Here is a 19,172-nt window from a genome sequence, read left to right as displayed (position 1 = left end):
AGGAGGAGGAGTGTTTCTGAAGCCAAAACATCCATCAGACTAAATGGTCCTCCTGTGCGCCGCCACGCTGCCCGCCTCATTTTAAGAGCCGCTGTGACTTTATGGAGGAAACGCTGGTTTGAAGTTCGGCTTTGATGTTTAAATATCGATGTTCCTCCTCCCTCCATCCTGCAGCTGCTCGCTTCCAGACTGTCTGAGAGTTTATCACCCACCGTTTACAGGTAAACAGGAAGTTTAAGAAAGTGTAAAGTAGTCCCAAACATGAAGGGGAACTTCACTCGATACAAGGCCTTTTTTAAAAAATTTTTAAAGCTGCCACAGTATCTGCAAAAGTTTTAAAATCCAGAAACTCCATTTTAATTACATCAATTTTATGTTCATAATAAATTATGTGAAGCCTTTTACATCCAAACAGCAACATACAGCTGTGTGTCATCTGCATAAAACGTCACATTTCCTCACCTCAATACAGAAGAAAACTTTCATCAGGTAAAACTTAGCAACCATTTATCTATTGACCATGTCCCACAGATTATCTTCCATTGACCTTCCCCCATTTGAATATTGGATCATAGGAGCTGCATTCAGAATCTGCTGTGTCTGTGTGAGCTGGACTGGCTCCGCCCACACATGCCCATCTTGGGAAGAGGAGGAAGTGCTTCCTCTCGTGGTGCCATGTGCCAGAGCAGTTTTCAGGGCAAAGCGACTCTAAGTCATCTGGAAACACGTGTCAAGATATGAGAGACTTCAAAAGGTATGAGTACTTATACAAACCAGTGTACCTGGTAGTCATTGACTTGACATCAGAGAAAACACATACATGCAGCTCTTTACTTATTCCATGCAGTAATCTTTGATCGGCCTGCAGTTTTCATATACCGTGCTCTTTAGAAGAAGAAAAAGAAAAGAACACAGTGAACAGTTTCATCAGCGTCAGACTGTGTGTGTGTGTGTGTGTGTGTGTGTGTGTGTGTGTGTGTGTGTGTGTGTGTGTGTGTGTGTGTGTGTGTGTGTGTGTGTGTGTGTGTGTGTGTGTGTGTGTGTGTGTGTGTGTGTGTGTGTGTGTGTGTGTGTAACGTGGCGGTGCAGACTCAGGCGTGTGGAGACATCACGGTCATCAGACCTGCAGCTTCATGCAACCGCACCAGAGAATAATTACAGCTCTGCAGCTCAAATCCACAGAGACCACTGCCACGTCTGCAGAGGGGGGGGGGGGGGGGGGGGGGGGTGCAGAGAGAGTGAGAGAAAGAGAGAGGCAAATAAAAGAAGAAAATGTCCTCACAGTTACGAGCGAAGGAGAGAATAAGTGATGTGGGAGGAGAGAGAGTCACGACACCTCCTCCAGTCTTTCCTCCCCCTCCTCCCCCCTCTGTGTCTCTCCATCCTCAGCTTACAGTCAGAATGGAAAACGCCACGTAGCACGGCGGCGCACCAGCCCCCCCCCCCCCCCTCCCTCTCCCCCCTCGTCCAGCTGTTCTTCACATCAGCTTAGGTCTGCTTTCTGTGGGAAAAACCAACCCCCCCCCCCGGGGGAAGCAGAGTGAGTGAGGATAAGCAATCGACTGCTTCTGCCTGTTGAGCGGCCTGGCAGGTGTCTGATCTCTGACTCACGACAAGATGGGAAAGTTTTCCAGAGGACTGAAGGACTGAATCGTCCACAGGAAGCTTCATGAGTCACTAAGAGGAAAAAGTTTCAAAATGATCTTCACACATAAACGTACATGAACCAGTTCTCTCTTTAGAACGTACAGACGAGGCACCATCAAGCTCAGCAGCTTCTAGATTCTTCTTTATGGTTTTTAGTTTGGGAATCTGTGCTGCTGCCTCTGGTACTGGAGTCTTATTTGTGAGCTCTGGTACAAGGATCTATAGTTTGTTCTTTAGCACTGAATTGTACTTTGTCCTTGATTCTAACTTTTTCTATGTTGTCTTTAATACACAATTTTTCTTTCTCGTTTGTGGTACTCAATTCTACTCTGTCGTTTGTAGTCCTGAATAAAGTTTTTTTTTTTTCTGTATTTGGAACCAGAAGAAGCAGCTGCTGTTTTGTGTTACTATTTCAATCTCCTCTATTTTCTGACATAAAATGCAGTTTGACGAGAGGAAAATAACTCAGCTTCACACGTCAAACCCACCGTGAAAAGCCTGCAGGTAGTTTCCTCTCCGGCTGTGGGCTGCCTGACGTCTGTGGGAGTTGCAGATTTCTCCAGAAGCCACACCCGGGGCCGCAGAAGGAGGAGGGGAGGTCCAGTCCATACTGGGACGTCCCACTGGAGATGTGCTGCGTGTGAAGTTGGTGAAGTTGTCAGATCGTCTCGGGCCGTCAACACAGCTGACTTCTTTCTGGGTGTTTCTGCTCTGAAGGTAAGATGAAGCTCCGAGAACTGACCGACCTTGTACAATGAGACTCCCAGAGGCTCCCAGGGTCACTTATATATGTCACTTTACTGCATCTCGCCTCAAGGGTTTGGGGTGTTTTAGTCAGTATTCTGGGCAAAAGCAGAACTTTTAACAGTTTTAACCTGCAGAAGGTTTTGTTTAAAAAAAAAAAAAGATGTGGAATCAGTCTGTTTCCTGCAGAAATGTCTTTATCTTTAAATCAGATAGAAGTGAAGGTTTTTACTGCAGCTTTTCACCTGCTGCCAATCCAACATAACTGTACTTAAAGCTGAGTGTGAGACGCCTAAGAGGCTGTGTGTGTGTCTGTGTGTGCGTGCGTGTGTGTGTGTGTGTGTGTGTGTGTGTGTGTGTGTGTGTGTGTGTGTGTGTGTGTGTGTGTGTGTGCGCGCGCGTCGCGTGCGTGCGTGCGTGCGTGCGTGCGTGCGTGCGTGTCACGCATGTACAGTCAGTAAATCACAGCCTGCAGACAAACAATCTGCAATAATGAGGGTTCATTGTGTGCCACATCGGCACTGGATGAAGAGGAGGAGGAGGGGGATGGAGGAGGAGGAGGGGGGATGGAGGAGGGGGGGGGGGGGGGGGGGGGGGTTGAGAGGAGGAGGAGCGATGCAGAGTCCTGCCGGTGTTTAAATTAGATTTTATTGTTAATCTTTTTATTTATGTTTACCTCAATAAATTTGCTTGGTTTAGGTATTTTGGTGAATTTTCACATCCGTGCTGTTTGTGGAAAAAACTTTCCAAATAAAGTTTCCAAACAGAGAAAAGTAAAGAAAAGGTGGAAGAGGAGGAGGAGGAGTAAGAGGAGGAGAAGAAGCAGTGGAGGTGAAGACATAGCATAGAGAGTTTGAATGTTTATTTGACTTCATCTTTTCAACAATTCCACTTCGTAGTGTGACGGTTTTATTGCTTAAATGAGGTTTTCACACCGAGAGAAAGAAGGGAGGAAAGAGGAGACGAAGGAGGAGGAGAGTTGAACAAAGCCTGATAGAGTAATGGGATCCCCCCCCACCCCCCACCCCACCCCCCGCTCTGCGACTCCCCCTCTCTCATTACTCCCCTGTAAAGGAATGTGGGTTGCCATGGTGACCGGTTACCAGCTGTTTGTGCAAGTTTGAGTTTTCAGGACTGTCAGAGAGTAATCAGATTCCTGCTCCTTTATTCTGAGAGAAATCGGATTACTGTCGTGACCATGAATGACATCCAGGGGGAAAGTAGTGCCAGACCAGTTCCTGATCGGTTGATCTGGTCCATTTTAGTCCTTATTTTCCTTCTGAATTCAAAAAGCTCAGACGCCTGCGTATTCGCAGCTTTTCTGCAGGTATGCTGAGTCCTGGAAAGTGAAATTTGAGTCTAAATGTTGAGGAAAAAGTTTAATTTAGTTTTTTTTTTTAAATCCAAATCTCAATATAGTTCTTAGACTTTTAGTTTCGCTAATCCAGCAGGCAAATGGGACTGGTGCCAAATTACAAGCCCGAATTAATACCACAATACTTATTGTTTACAAATGATTCATTCAGATACGAATGTCCTCATCAAACTGTTCCAACTGTTCAATTTGGATGTACTCTACAGCTTATCAGGCAGTGATGCTGGTGTCAAATTACAGAAGGCAATAGTTTGGAGATCCGTGTGTTCGCGGCGGTTCTAGCCGCAGAAAAGAGCGGGAATGTCGCTCCTGCATGTGCTTTAACTGTGTGTTCAGTAGTCGAGCGAGCGTCCAGCGATCGGTGCAGACTAAAGTGAGCTCGAAGAGACGAGTTCCGTTTCACCTTCAATTCCCAGGAAATAAACGCTGCAGCACCTCAAGTCAGGTCACCTCAAATGTTAGATTATGAGTTAGCATTAGCCCCCCCCCCCCCCCCCGCCTCAAGCACAAAGAATCGTTTTCATCTGCAGGATCTGTGTAATCTGAGAATCTGAGTACCTGGCCTCTCAGTGGGTCCCTTCATGGGAACAAATCCCTCCATGTTTGTGTCGCTGTCTTGCCGGATTCAGTCTTCGGAGGGTTTTTGTGTCTCTCCGGTACAACGTGGCCTTTGTTCCCTCTGCCTCTTTCATCCAGCCACCAGCGCACTTTCATTTTATCCGCCCCTCTTTTCTTTATGACAGTTTTCATGTGATGTTTATTTCTGTTGTTTTTTTTAATGCAGACTTCACAGAGCCGTTTGTTCCCGCGAATGCCGCTTTCATCTCCTCTGTTTGTTGTTGTCGGTCATCGACTCCTTTATGAGACACTACCTTAGTGATATTCAACTGGAAAAAAACCACATGTATCTTCAAAGGAGATAAAGTAACTAAAGTTACATAGTGAAGGGTTACACCGTCGCCAGGTAAACGAGTCGTCACGTAATCAGCTCTGAAGCTAACTTCTACACACGGCACAGATTCCACTTCAAAGTCTAAAAATGAACAACATTCACTTTAGCTCCTTTAGCTGTGATGCTAGCTCCAGGTTCTAGGCTGACTTTTATTTTTTGTTTCCTAACGCAGTACTCAGTCGTGTCTTGAGGCTCTCGGGCGTCACGTTGATAAATGGTAAATAGAGTTCACTTATAGGACTTTTTCGCTGATGTAACCTGTCAGCGGTGGCCACATTCACCCACTCATGCACACATTCACGCAGCAATGGAGGCGGCTGCCGTGGAAGGGTTAGGGTCAAGCCATCCATTGGGATCAGTTTGGGGTCCAGTGTCTCCCTTCCAACGGATCGATTCGAAGCACTGGGCCCCAAATTATTCTCAGTTGATCCATTTGGAGCAATTTGGGGTTCATTGTCTTGCTCAAGGACACGTGGACGGATGGGGGAATCGAACCCGAGACCTTCCAATGACCTGCCAGCGCTTTACAACACTGACACTTTGGTCTGCACTGATCTCTGGACGCTCTCAACCCCCGAGCTTTGAAAAGAAGAAATGTGATTATCGGTCTTTCAGGTAGTCCTCTACATCATCAGGACAGATGAGTCACAGGGTTCCACGCCCGTTCTGCTAAACCTTGAAACAGACTAAGTTCTGCTCCTGACGTCTGCAGAACGGCGGTGACCAGCCCAGTGTAGCCACTTCATCCACTTTAACCACAAACAGCTGATCCTGGCACCTGTTTGACCTTCGACCCTTCTACACTTCTTCTCCTTCGGGACGGCAGCCGATATGTGAGTTCAGACTCGGGTTTCTGACATTTTATTTATTGATCTCTCGGATGTGAGGAGTGGACGATGGAGCAGGGATCAGGTGTGTCTGTGGTCCCCCCCCCTCGAAGGCTCGGAGCAGGTCCCAGACAGAGGAAGCCACTGTCCATTCGCCTGTTTACCTGCCGTGTGTTTGTGCAGCCGATCGTTATGTCACCGAGGAGAAGGGGGAGGAATGTCTCTAAATCTGTCCCTCCCGTCCGAGAGACAGAAAATAAGTGAGAAAGTGAGGCGGGCCTCTGTGTCCCTGACAAGTTTGGGTCCAGGTTGTTTTCCTCCGTCCCGAGTTTGCACTGGCTTTACCCAAACAAGCCTCCCAAACGAAGCGGCTCAGCGGGGGGAAGAAGGGCGGCCTTCATGAGCCTGAGGTCTTCCCTCTCCGCCCTGTTTGACTGCGAGAGCCGCTGTCCAAAAGAAATAGTTTGTTTTTCGCCGTGACGTCACCACATGCGGCCGAATCGGACGTGCGACTGGGAACACGACGTCCCTCCAACTCAAACACCGACCCCCCCCCCCCCCCCCCCCCCCCCCCCCCCATTCTCCTCTTTTCACAATGTCCGACTCCTGTTTGCTCGCTCACACTCTGCAATCATTTGTAGGAAATTTCCCGTCAGCCAAACATTTATTTTTTTTATATTTAGCGCACAGAGACGTTTCTCTGTCTGCAGGCTGTGTGTCGACGTCGCCATCTCCACCCGCTGACCGGGTCCAGGTAGTTTTCCACGATGTGGAAAAGCTCAGACGGGGGAGAAGTAGTGGAACGTCTCACTCGACCTTTTAAACAACTTTCATTTTTTTCTTTTGTTTTGTTTTTTTTTCTTCCATACTTCTATTTCAAAAACGTTCATGGGAATATTTGTCAGTTTTTGAAACAGGTGGCAAATAAATCCGCTGACCGGGACTTTTTTTTTAATAAATGCAGATATTTTTGGTAAATGTATGTTATTTTAAACATGCTCCATATTATATATTCACAATATATAGTAGTCAACCAAATGCACGATGCAACAAAAACAGAAAAGGAAATTAAAACAAACAAACGATGTCAATGTCAATGTACAACAACTTCTTATATAGTAAAACTTCTACAATCAAAGCAACAAAACAGAAACAATTCATTCTTTGCCATTCCACTGTCCTTTCCTTAGAACACAGTGGATTTTAATTTTGTGAGAAATACATAAATGAAAAAGATTTATCCTCACGTTTTCATGTATTTTGATCATATTCGAGCTTGTTAAAAAGCCTTTAAAGATACATTTTTGAAGTTTTCTGGCTGTTTTTCCTGCGCGCGAATAACAAACTCCCGAAAGCCGCCAGAGAAACATGTTGACTTGCAGGTGCAGCTTGAAGGTCACAGCAGTGAGATGTGAAGAGACTGAAACCTGTGGGAACGTGTTTCCCTTCGCAGAAAGTTTCATGTCACGGGCTCATTAAAGCAAACACCGGCGTGTCTGAGGAGGAGAAACACTCGGCTCCTTTCACGCCACAGAACGCAAAGTATTCAGTCCTGACTCCGGGGGGGGGGGCTTCACCTCCTCGCCGTGTCCCGACACGCCGGCCGGCTCGCGTCGGGAGGAGCTCTGATTGGTGTGTTGTTGGTCTGAACGGCTGAACTTTGTTCCCGGCAGCAGGAATCCAGAGTATGCACGGCTCTTGTTTTGGTAAATCTCATTATCCCCACTGATCTCCCACAAACTGTGTCAAAATCCCACCACGGTAGAAGAGAGTCGCATATAGTCGCTTTCTTTTTATTCAGTTCAACTTACGATTGATTCCTCATCGGAGAGAGCGGCTGCGAATGTGGAAATGATTTCACCTGTTTGACCGAAACCTGGGAGTCACAGATTTGTCGACCTTGATATGCTCTGATAATCCCACTCAGCGGCTGAATAAAGGGCTTTACTGCAGGAACGTAGTAGTTTAGCCGTGTGTATCGGTGACAGAACGAGGCCCCGTTTACCTGAAACTACGCCGTTGTCTTTAAGTTTTCGTTTCAGAAAAGTTTTCGTGTTTACACGACAACGTTTTGAAAATGATGAGGCAGCATGTTGAGCCACTAGTAGGTGCTGTTGTGTGTATTTGTAATGAAACCACACACACACACGCAGCAGAACACATTATACGCATTAACGAAGGGGCGTTCTAGTGGACAGACCACCAAGTTTGATTGTTATTATGGAGACCGTCAACTATAAAGCCACCGAGTACCGGGAGGATTTGGACTGGGCGTCACATACACACACTCTGGAGGCCGCCATGTTTGTTGTTATTGTCCTTCTACTGAGCATGTGCAGAGGAACTGTTTACTATGGCTGTGGTGTGCATGCACAGTAGCAGCGTTTCCTCCATCTACATGGAGACGGAGTGTTTAGAAGAAGTCCCACCTTGGGAGTCGTTTTCAAAAAGTTACGTTTTCAGTGGCTCCGAGCAGCGATAATAATAATAATAATAATAATAATAATAATAATAATAATAATAATAATAATAATAATAATCAAAAAATTTAATAATAAAGTAAAAAAATATATAAATAAATAATATATTTTATTTGTACAGTGCTTTTTAGGACACTCAAAGACACTTCACATCATCATATTATAAAATCAAGCATAAAAGGAAAAAATGTCATAAATAGTCATAAAAACACATAAAAAAAAATAGATTTGTGCTGAGTATTAAAAGTAGTTCGGAACAGTGCAGACTAAAGTCTGCTTCATGCAAACCTGTGGACGCCAGAGACAACGTCCCACTGGCAGAAGACACAGAGGAGACCCTACATAATAGATGTTAACCTTGCGTCTCAAATTAAATGAATTTTAGCCCAAAAAACAGAAAAACCCTTCGTAGCGTTTGAGTGTCGCTTTCACGACAGCGGCGCTCGAAGTCACTGAAAAACGTAACTCTTCTGAATTGCTGCTACTCCACAAAATAGGTCTGTTCTGATTCTGCACAGGGACGATTAAATGGACGTTTTCCTCCAGAGGGTCAAGACTCCCAGTCCATATTTTCCTGGGACAGAGTCACCGTAATAGTAATCCAACTTCATCGTCTGTCCATACCAGTGTCCTCCTACTCTTATTATTAATGTTTATAGCGTATATGCGTGGTTTCAGTACAAAAACCGAACAACAGTGCCACCTCATGGCCCAACATGAAAACTACATATTTATCAGCTTTACTACTGTTTACGTGTAAAGAATTTTCTGAAACAAAAAACGCAAAAATTATGTGTTTTGACTTGAGAAATTGTGATATGTCCGACAGCCTCGGATGAGCTCACGGTGCCGATCTCTGATCTGCTGAAGCTCTCCGGACACAGCAGACGTCCTGATGCTGATAAGATATTTCCTCACTGAGTCGCCGTCAAAAGGGGGGAAACAGATAAGTGTTGGCGAGAAGGAGCAGCAGACCAAACAGTGCAACGCTCCATTTTCCAAACAAAGCAGTCCTTATATCCTGGCTGAGAGGGAAGAGAAAGACAAGCGGGGAGGGAGAAGGAAGATTCTGCTCTCATATATCACAGGAAATGAAGTCTGCCTCAGAAATATTTCATGTTTTCCACCAGACTCTGGATGAAAAATGCTTCATGCAGCAGACTGCAGGATTTAGAACATTTATGCAGCACGCCAGTGCACGACTCCACCTCACCGCAGACCGCACGGGCCACTAAAAGCAACAGCTTAGCAAATTATTATGTTTTATGATCATTAGCACTGACTTAAATGACTATATATGGTGTTGGTTTTTCCAGCTAATAGGGCAGTGATTTTGCGTGAGCAGCTGCGAGTTAAAGGCTTCGGAATGTCGCTTCCGCTGCAGGAAAATACATTAAATTCTGACACGTTGCATCTCTTCCTGCACACTTTAGTCTGCAATCATGTCTGGATACTCTCTACACTACTGCAGACACTCACTCTGTTCTGCTTTTGATATCTGTAGAACAGCTGTGAGTATAGTGTCTCATGTCCTCATTTAGAAAAGCACCCGGGCTCAGTTTAGTAACACAAAACAAACAAAAGCGGTTACAGTTGAGGCTAAAAATGACCAAAGGGAGACACAAACCAATAATAATAATAATCTCAATCTGACGTCAGAGGCACATAACCAGAATAAATCCATGTAGTTTCAGAGGTAAACAAGTTAAATCTGGATTAAAACTCAGGAATCAGTTTGCGACTTGGATTCATTTTAGTTCTGGTAAAGAGAGAATGTTTACATGTGGATGTAGTTTTGTGTTGAAGGGAGAGGAGACCATGAAAAACCCGTCTGGAGGCTTACAGGTGTGTGTGTGTGAGAGAGAGAGAGGCCACAGGGCTCATATTTACACACACACACACACACACACACACACACACACACACACACACACACACACACACACACACACACACACACACACACACACACACACACACACAGCGGCTTCATCGGCAGGTGTCAGTAAACACAACGCAGACTGAGCTCTTTGTCCCTGAATGCTGAGATTTTCCATTACGTCTGTTTTCACTGAAACGCCGTCTGAGAATAATGGAAACTTCTTAAACGTCACATGACACTAAAGTAAGCCATTACTTATTCAGTTACAGTTACTGAAATATGACGTGTTGCTTTGCTGACGGTGAAAATCTAGTTGAAGAACTTCAGTCTCCTTGCTGAGCCCATAGTTAGCATTAGCGTTAGCCAGTGGTGTTCAATAAAGATGAAAGGTAATGCTAACTGTTACTCTCGTAGAAAAAAAAAAACATGTTACTTTCGTTGTACATAACAAAAGTTGATTATCTGTTCTCACTGGGTGATGGCTTGCGTTAGCATTAGCAATTGCCGTAGCTGCTCTTTGGTGAAGAGTTTCTAAAATGCTAATGCTAAAGATACCCGTTACTCAATGAGTTTAAAAGTTGTTACTTCTAAGATCTGTTGTCACCGAGTACTGGTTTGTTTTAGCATTAGCGTTAGCTGCTCTTAGTTTCAAAAATGCTAATGCTAACTGTTACTCGGTGAGTTCGAAACTTGTTACTTTTGTTGTACACAAATGCTGACGATCTGTTCTCACTGAGTGTGCTTTAGCATGAGCTGAAGCTGCTCGCCGGTGAAGACACACGTCTCAGAAATGCTAATGCTAAAGCCACGTTTTGCTCCGGTGGGATTCTCATTCCCGTTGTAAGGAAAAACTGTGGAAGAGCTGCGAAGCCGCCGTGTCTCCTCAGTTTCCTCGTCATCTCAGCTCATTATCTAATTCAGTTATCAAGAGGAGTGCCTCAGGGAACGTCCTGTGGACTCCTTTAGTTTCTCAGAATTTCAGTTCTCCTCCTCTTTTGGTTTGTACACGTTCAACTGTAAATTTAATTCTCTTCTTATGTTGTAAGTTTAACTTCCCAACAGCTAAAGAGTAGAGAGAATACTACAGACACAACCTCGAGACAGATAACACTCTGGTTTTAGTTTTTTTTGTCATTTTTATTGTTCACCTTTTGCCACATTTGGGTTTATTCTTTAGTCAATTCTGCCTTTTAACGTGTCATTTTATGATCCAAAGTACGAAAAAGCATTTCCACTGTAAGTTCAGCTGGAGAGTCGCTGCCTTCCATCATTAAATACGTTATTCTGGGGTTTGTTTACACGCGGCTCCCTGAGAAAACTCATCTCCTCCCATTCCTGTTGAGTTATTCTTCCATGTTAACCTTCCTCAGGGGAAAAATGTGGCCGGCTGAAATGAAACCAGCTGTGGAGGTCGACTTGGCTACTCTACATGAAGAATAAAGAATAAAAGCTGTGTGTGTGTGTGTGTGTGTTGGTCTCCACAGACTTTGAAGATGAGGGTGTGGATCGTCTTCCTCTTGTGCCTGGCCGGCCACGCCATGGCTGCTCCTGTGAGTCACACCGCAGGGTTTTTTACTCCTTTACGACAACGTTCCTTCCTTTGTGGGTCTCCTTTCCTGTGTGTGTGTGTGTGTGTGTGTGTGTGTGTGTGTGTGTGTGTGTGTGTGTGTGTGTGTGTGTGTGTGTGTGTGTGTGTGTGTGTGTGTGTGTGTGTGTGTGTGTGTGTGTGTGTGTGTGTGTGTGTGTGTGTGTGTGTGTAAAACTCCTCTTTTTTTCCTCCCGTCCTAATGGAGTTTTTTGTGTTTGTCTGTTTTAAAATCACGATACTTGTGCACGACTCAGCTCCACTCACACATATTCAGATAGATAATCTCGAACAAACAAATATTAAAACATTAATTGCATCTGATCTGCACTGAATTACCTATCTTCTGTTTCACTATAGATATTTTCTTTGTTGATGAAATACATGCCGTCATGAGGCTTATTTATTGTGTGCATCTTTACACTGTGAACCCACTAAGAGAGATTTAGTTAAAGCAGAATTTTAAGTCAGGTTATTCTATAACATATATGGATTTATTGGAATGTTTTCATTTCATCCTAAAAGTTATTTTCAGATCAGGGATGTTAAAGTAACTTCAGCTCAGAGGCCAATCTCATCTTGAGGTGGGCTGTACTGTCAAAATAGTGCCGCAATACCTTTTAAATGTAAACTTTTCTTTGCTGTGGGGTATATCTAATTTGCACAAAACCAAACAATTACAACTGAAAATGACTCAAAACTCAACATAAATCGAAATAATTTCTTTGGTTCAAAATACAATGAAATATTTTTTTTTTTTTTAAAAATCTGAAATTTTGACAATTTGCTTGGTGGTTTTTGTCCACCGCCCTCATGTTATCTCTGAATATCTGTCTTTGTTTACGTATTGAGTATTTATTGTGTGTGTGTGTGTGTCACAGACTGAGGAGGAGCTCATTGTGGAGGAGCCTGTGGTGGAGGAGGAGCTGGTCGCTGAGGAGACCTTTGAGGAGGAGCCGATCGCTGAGGTCAGTCCAAATCTTCTGAAGTCGGTTCATCTCAGTGCGCCTCTGTAAACGAGGGGAAATGTTTGTTGTCCTGTCGCTGTGTGCTTCTTCCCAGTAGTCCCATGATTCCCAGAATAAATAAACCCGGAGGTTTTAGACGGACTAATCCTGGATTAAGCGGAAGAGTTTTGGAGTCTTTCTCTCTTTTTGAGGGGGTCTAATGGGTGTGTAATAAACTGAACATTCCTATTTTGGACGTAGTAAAATATTTATAAAACATTGCTTCCCTCCACATTAACGTGTCCATCAGACTGTGGAGCCTTACCTCCTCTGTCATCCAGTCTTGCTCGAGTTGTGATTAGAATTGTGATTAGAGTGCAAACCAACTGACGTCCATTCATTTAAAGGGAGGTTTTTTTATTTATTTATTTTTTTACACCAGGATCAGAATGAGAAGTTCCTCTTTATTCCTCAAATGTTTCCGTTTCCTGATTCTTCACACTTTTTACTTCTCGGTATTTTTCTCACGTCCCATCTCGTTTTCATCTTGGACGTTGCAGCTGCACCAGAAGCTTTTTTGTAGGAGTCCAAAAAACAGATAAAAACACATTTCCCCAATAAGAGCTGCAGGGACTAATTCAGCGCGGACTCAAGCAGATGTTCTCACTCTGAGCCAAAACCTGCTGTGGCCAACGGTTTAGGAGCAGAACATTCCTGATGTCGTACGGCTGTTGATTTGGTCGATACGTCACTTCGCGGCTGAGATTTGTAAACGTGGAGGACTGGGACTTACAGCTGTGGGAGGAAGATGCTCTATAATCTGGATGTTGCAGTCTCTCATGAACACCATGTGAACCACAGAGGAAATCCACGTCGGCTACAGAAGCTGCACATTTTGTTCCTCCTGACTGAAACCGGAAAAAATAATTATAATCTAAACAAGACGTCCGATTTCCTGTAGCAGCTAAATGCGGATTCTCAAATACATTTTTTTATCGTCACAAAGTTAGTGATTGTTAATTGAATCGGGGGGGAAATTAAACCTGAAAATCAGTTGACGTTTGGATGGAGGCTTTTAGTTTGAAACACGAGGGTGGAGCGGCGACGTCCCTCCAGCCGCCTCTGTGAACGTTCGCCGCGATCCCACCGCCGCTAACTTCAGCCTCTCAGGAAGTGGTTTTGGGTTTTTCTGTGTGGAGCCACAATGTGGACCCAGACGCTTGTGATCGTGGGATATTCTGGTCCCGGACTCTGTTTGTCCTTCAGGGAGGATCCATTGGAGACGTGCGAGGACAGAAACAGAACTAACTGAGGATCCGATCCGATCGTTCACCTCGGCATGCTAACAGCATTCCTGCCGTTGCCATGGAAACGGGTGTAAATGTGAAACTTTCCTGAAACTAAAAATTTTTTTTACTTCAAATTTAACGTCATGTAAACTGGACATTAGGGACGAGTGTGAACCCTGAGAATAACACAGATTAAACACCAGTTTGAAAATTAGTCCAATGAACCGTTGAAAATGCTGGAAAAACAAAAAAAACTAAACCAGTTTGAAAAGCATTTTGAAAATGACCAGAATAAAAACAGTTGGAAACCAGTTTAAAGAGTTAAGAGTTTAATTTCAATCAAAACAGCTGTAAACCGTTTTGAAATGAACCAGATCAGTTAAAATCCAGTGAGAGAGGTCTTACACTCACATCAGAAACATGTTAGAAACCAGTTTAATAACCAGCTAGAAACCAGTTTCAACTAGTGAAAGAAGAACTCAGCGACCAGTTGTCTGTGTCTGTTTTACCCACATTTCCATATATGCATTTAAAAGCTGTTACCAGAGGTTCCACACCGAACACACTTCTTCTTTTCCTCAACTCTGACCTCTGACCTCTGACCTCTGACCTCTTCCTGCAGGAGCTCGAGGTCGGGGCCAACCCGGTGCAGGTGGAGATCGGAGATTTTGACGAAGCCATTGAGGTCATTGAAGACGTTGTTGCCGAGAGTGAGTTTTCAACACACACACACACACACACACACACACACACACACACACACACACACACACACACACACACACACACACACACACACACACACACTTCGGTGTGTGGTTCTGCCCTGCAGCTGCAGAGGCGTCCGGGTTCATCCAAGCCTCAGAGTTCTAAATTCAAACATCCGTAATGACAGAGTGAGAGTCTGTAATGACGGGTTGTGAGTGTCGTGAGAGGCGGTCTGTACGGTGGGCACGCACACACACACACACACACACACACACACACACACACACACACGCACACACGCAGGAATGCAGGACACGCTGGTACACCATGTTCTACCTGAGCAGGAGACACAGCCGGCTGCTTCATTCTGAACAGCTCCTTAACCAACCCAGTCCCAGCTGAGATATTGCCCAGTGGTTTTATTCTGAAGGATCCTGCTTTAGTATAATGGTGAGAGTGGGCTTGTCCACAGGGCCGGCTCACCCATTAGACAATATAGGCAAATGGCTACTGGCGGGGTGGCCTCTAGGGGGCGCCACAACATCTGGGAGAAAATAAACATTTCGATATTTCGTAGCTGAGCCCCCAACAGAGCGTGCTATTAATGGATCGCTGAGCCTCGTCTAGAACTCGAATTTCGAACGCATCGCACGCGACAATAACAGATGATGATGAAACAATAACAGAAATACAGAACCAACAGGTATAGCTGCACTTAACTTAAAGACAAAATCCAGGAAAATAACGTCCCATAATCCTTTGCTCTGTTTTCCGACTTTTTTCAGAGTATTATACTGTTAGATGTTTGAAAGATGCTTATTTTGTTTAATTAAGTTGTCAACATTTCCTTTTCACTCGCTGAAAACTTCCTTTTTGGCGAGAAGACGTTTAAACTCCAGACAGGGAGCGGCCTTCTTTCCACCCTGTAATCCGCTCCAGACAGGCTTCGTGTGTTTATGAGCTCATTTTCTCTTCCGGCCATCTGAGTTTTCCTCTCCTGTGTGTGTCTCTCCTGCAGATCCCTGCCTGAACCACCACTGCAAGAAGGGCAAAGTGTGCGAGGTGGACGACAGCAACACCCCCATGTGTGTGTGCCAGGACCCCACCACCTGCCCCGCTGCCGAGGGCGTGTTCGAGCACGTGAGCGATCCGATTTCCCCTGCAAACACACGAACGCAACATTTCGGATGAGGGTTCCTGATCAGGCTGACCCCGGGTGTCTTGTTTCCAGGTCTGTGGCACCGACAATAAGACCTACGACACCTCCTGCCACTTCTTTGCCACCAAGTGCACCTTGGAGGGAACCAAGAAGGGCCACAAGCTGCACCTGGACTACATCGGACCCTGCAAATGTGAGCTCCCCCTCCACACACACACACACACACACACACACACACACACACACACACACACACACACACACACACACACCAATCAAATGTTTCACAACTCATTTTCATACAATATATTACGATACAGCACAATATGACAAGATATACAGTACGGTATCATGTGATGCGATGCGATGCGATCACCAGACAATCTTATTTAATTATTGTACTGTGAGCCGCACGGTGGTGCAGTGGTGCAGTGGTTAGCACCGTATCCCAGGTTTGATGTTTCTCTGTTCATCACTGACGCATTAAATTTAATTCGAAGTTCCTCCGTGGTTCGTCCTCTGTGTGATCAGAGGGTGTGTAGGGTGGATTTCCTAGCCTGCAGCTGAGCAGCTGAGGATCCGTCGGGACTCGTCTTGTTTCTTGTCCTCAGACTGAAGTCACTCACACAGTGCGAGGCCGTCAGTCAGGGCTCTCAGGCTCAGATGGAGATCAGGTCAAGACTCACGACTGCGGAGATTTTAGTATGAAAGTTTATGGTGGGAAACTAAATGAAGTGGCTGAAAGTTTGTCTCGGTGCCATTTTAACATTCGTACGAGGATGTGAACCGCGGCTCACACCGTCTTTCTATTACGCTGTTCGACAGCCTGAATGTACACGAAAGAGAAATTATGCTGCTGGAGTGTCAGGATTTTGTTTGTGATGTTCGTCAGAGAGCGATAGAACCGGGGCGCGGTTGAATCTGGGCTTGTGTCCAGGAAGCATCACGTCACCGAGTCACTCTGGATTATCTGAAAGTGTCACTATACGTTGATGACATCGTTCACCTCAGAAACCCCCTCCATTTGGAAACAAAGCCTCTCAGTAGCGAGATCGTATAAAGCCTCACGATGCTCATCACACTTCAATCCGGTTCAACGTCTCTTTCAGTAATCGAGACCTGCATGGACAGCGAGCTGAACGAGTTCCCTCTGCGCATGAGGGACTGGCTGAAGAACGTCCTGGTCACGCTGTTCGAGCGCGACGAGGAGAACAACCTGCTGACCGAGAAGCAGAAGCTCAGGGTGAGAAGGATAACCTCCACGCTGACCGGCGCGACCGACTCCTCCGGACCGTCGTGTTGCTGAGTGTTTTGTGCCGACGCGTCTTTCAGGTGAAGAAGATCTACGAGAACGAGAAGAGGCTGCAGGCCGGCGACCACTCCCTGGACCTGCTGGCTCACGACTTCCAGAAGAACTACAACATGTACATCTTCCCCGTGCACTGGCAGTTTGGCCAGCTGGACCAGCACCCCGTGGACGGGTACGTATGGCAGCACAAGTAAAACCAGGAGGCTGTTGTGATGCCGCCCTCACCAGGAAGTGATTTCCCCTCCTATCTTTGACTCTGTGTATCTCCGTGTTTCAGGTATCTGACCCACACTGAGCTGTCCCCCCTGCGCGCCCCCCTCATCCCCATGGAGCACTGCACCACTCGCTTCTTCGAGGAGTGCGACTCCGACAGCGATAAGTACATCGCTCTGGAGGAATGGGCCGCCTGCTTCGGCATCAAAGAGCGTGAGTATCTCTCTCCCGAGGAGGGAGAGACGGAATCAGCCCACATCCAAGTCAATAATTAGGAAAATAAATTCAGCATTAATGTCTTTTACTTTAGTTGGGTTTTTTTTTACGTTTTTCTTGTGCCTGCCTCTTTAAGAGGTGCAAAGATTACTGTCCTAGGAGCACGTACATGTGTAAACTAGTCCCGCAGTGTTCGGAGCACGTACACGAAAGGCACATCAAAACATGTGGAAAACTTTGGGAATAGCATGCTATGACCTTTCTTAACTATTCGGCTCACCGTTTCCGAAAAAATCTCAAAAAATAAAATAAAATAAAATGAATCTTCCATCCTCAACGCCAGGTGAGGTCGCCGTACTTTCAGCTAGAGACTTGGTTCATTTTTTTAAATGTTGCCACGTCAGACACAGCTGCACCTAATCTACCCGGCAACACACACACACCTGGAGAGTAACTGCTCCTTTAATGATACTTTTTCACTTTTATTGGTACTTTATGGATACTATGTCGCATAGCACATGTTAGCATGCTGGCTTGCATAGCACATGTTAGCTCATATAGCACTCGTTAGCATGTTAGCTCATTCACACAGCACTTCTTGAGCATTTATGGACCAAATAAATAGGTTTACTTTTCATGTTTCCAAAAAAAAATAGATAAAAAAAAGATGGATCAATGTAATCTTGGGGATTTTTGCGTACGTGTTTCTATAATATTTTATACAAAGACTGGATGTATTGTAATTTTTCCTGTAGGAGTACTGTAGTAGTAGTAGTAGTAGTAGTAGTTTATTGTGTTTGTTGTTGTGTTTACAGTAGATATGGACAAAGACCCTGATGTGTTGTTGTTTTCTGTTTCCAGAGGACATTGACAAAGACCTGGTGGTCTGAGCGGCTGCGGTTGGACCCCTGCCGGGACTCACTGCTGCCCCCCGCAGTTAAAACAGAGAATTACAGTAAATTGGTGCTAAAGGCTAAATATTTTTGTTTGTTTGTTTTTATTTTTTTTTAAATAAAGACCTTTGCTTCTTATACCACTACGAAAGGATTCCAACCGAGACGTGCACAGTCTGTACTAACACGATGGAGTAAAGAAACGCCGTGCGCTCTGATGTAAATGTTTTCTGGGTTCTGATTGGCCGATCGTCTGAGGAGACTCAAAGTGTAAATTGAAAAATAAAGTGTGGAAATAAACGCTCCTTCTGCTTGCTTCCTGCCCGTCACACCTTTAGTCTGTGCACTCTTTTGGTGGTGGTGTTATTTGTGTGTGTGTGTGTGTGTGTGTGTGTGTTTACGTGTGTGAGTGTGTATGCGTGTGATGGATGCAAACAAACGGGTAGAAAGCAGAAATGTCGGGACGTCCGAACGTTTTTGGGGAAAAACCTCGCAGGCTGAGAGTTTGTTAACATGTTTCTTACTGAGAGATCAACTCATCTCTGTCTCCTGAATAAAAGACTGAAACGAAGTGAGTGTGTTTCATCAGATCCACACGGGAAGTCTGTCTGCTGGTTTCACGGTCTCAAAGTACAACAAAGTCCCTGTTTATTTTCCAACCATGAGCTTAAAAGCCCCAAAAAATAATCTTTCACAAGCTCCTTTATAAACACTTTATCGTCCTTTTCATCAGGGTTTCTTTTAATAGCATGCATTTTTTATTTATGGACTGATATATGATCAGATTTTTAAAAAAAAGGATTAACAGCAGAATGAAAGTCAAAGATTTTCCTCAAAACACAGACTGTTCTGTAAGATATTAAATATTTTAAAGCATTATTGGAACAGGTGTGACCATTAAAAGCTAAATATACAGACTAGAGATGGTTCCATACTTGACTTTGGT

General features: G+C 44.9%; 1 protein-coding gene across 5 annotated transcripts; it reads left to right on the top strand.

Moving 5' to 3' along the window:
- Positions 1 to 1,707: 1,707 nt before the first annotated feature.
- Positions 1,708 to 18,555, top strand: sparc (secreted protein, acidic, cysteine-rich (osteonectin)). Of its 5 annotated transcripts, none has more exons than XM_080466375.1 (11): positions 1,708 to 1,829; positions 2,093 to 2,364; positions 11,392 to 11,457; positions 12,374 to 12,460; positions 14,351 to 14,438; positions 15,455 to 15,576; positions 15,668 to 15,788; positions 16,705 to 16,838; positions 16,928 to 17,076; positions 17,182 to 17,330; positions 18,195 to 18,555. In XM_080466375.1, the coding sequence occupies exons 3-11, from the start codon at positions 11,401 to 11,403 to the stop codon at positions 18,221 to 18,223; spliced, it is 936 nt and encodes a 311-aa protein (XP_080322501.1). In that variant the 5' UTR covers positions 1,708 to 1,829; positions 2,093 to 2,364; positions 11,392 to 11,400; the 3' UTR covers positions 18,224 to 18,555. The 5 variants fall into 5 exon arrangements, with proteins under 5 accessions (XP_080322501.1, XP_080322503.1, XP_080322500.1 ...); XM_080466377.1 differs by having other exon boundaries at positions 1,708 to 1,856; positions 2,145 to 2,364; XM_080466374.1 differs by having other exon boundaries at positions 1,708 to 1,856.
- Positions 18,556 to 19,172: the final 617 nt, after the last annotated feature.

This window comes from Lipophrys pholis (assembly GCF_963383615.2).
Source record: "Lipophrys pholis genome assembly, chromosome: 6".
NCBI lineage: Eukaryota > Metazoa > Chordata > Actinopteri > Blenniiformes > Blenniidae > Lipophrys > Lipophrys pholis.
Note: the sequence above shows the minus strand (reverse complement) of the source record. Positions and strands in the feature narration are given on the sequence as shown.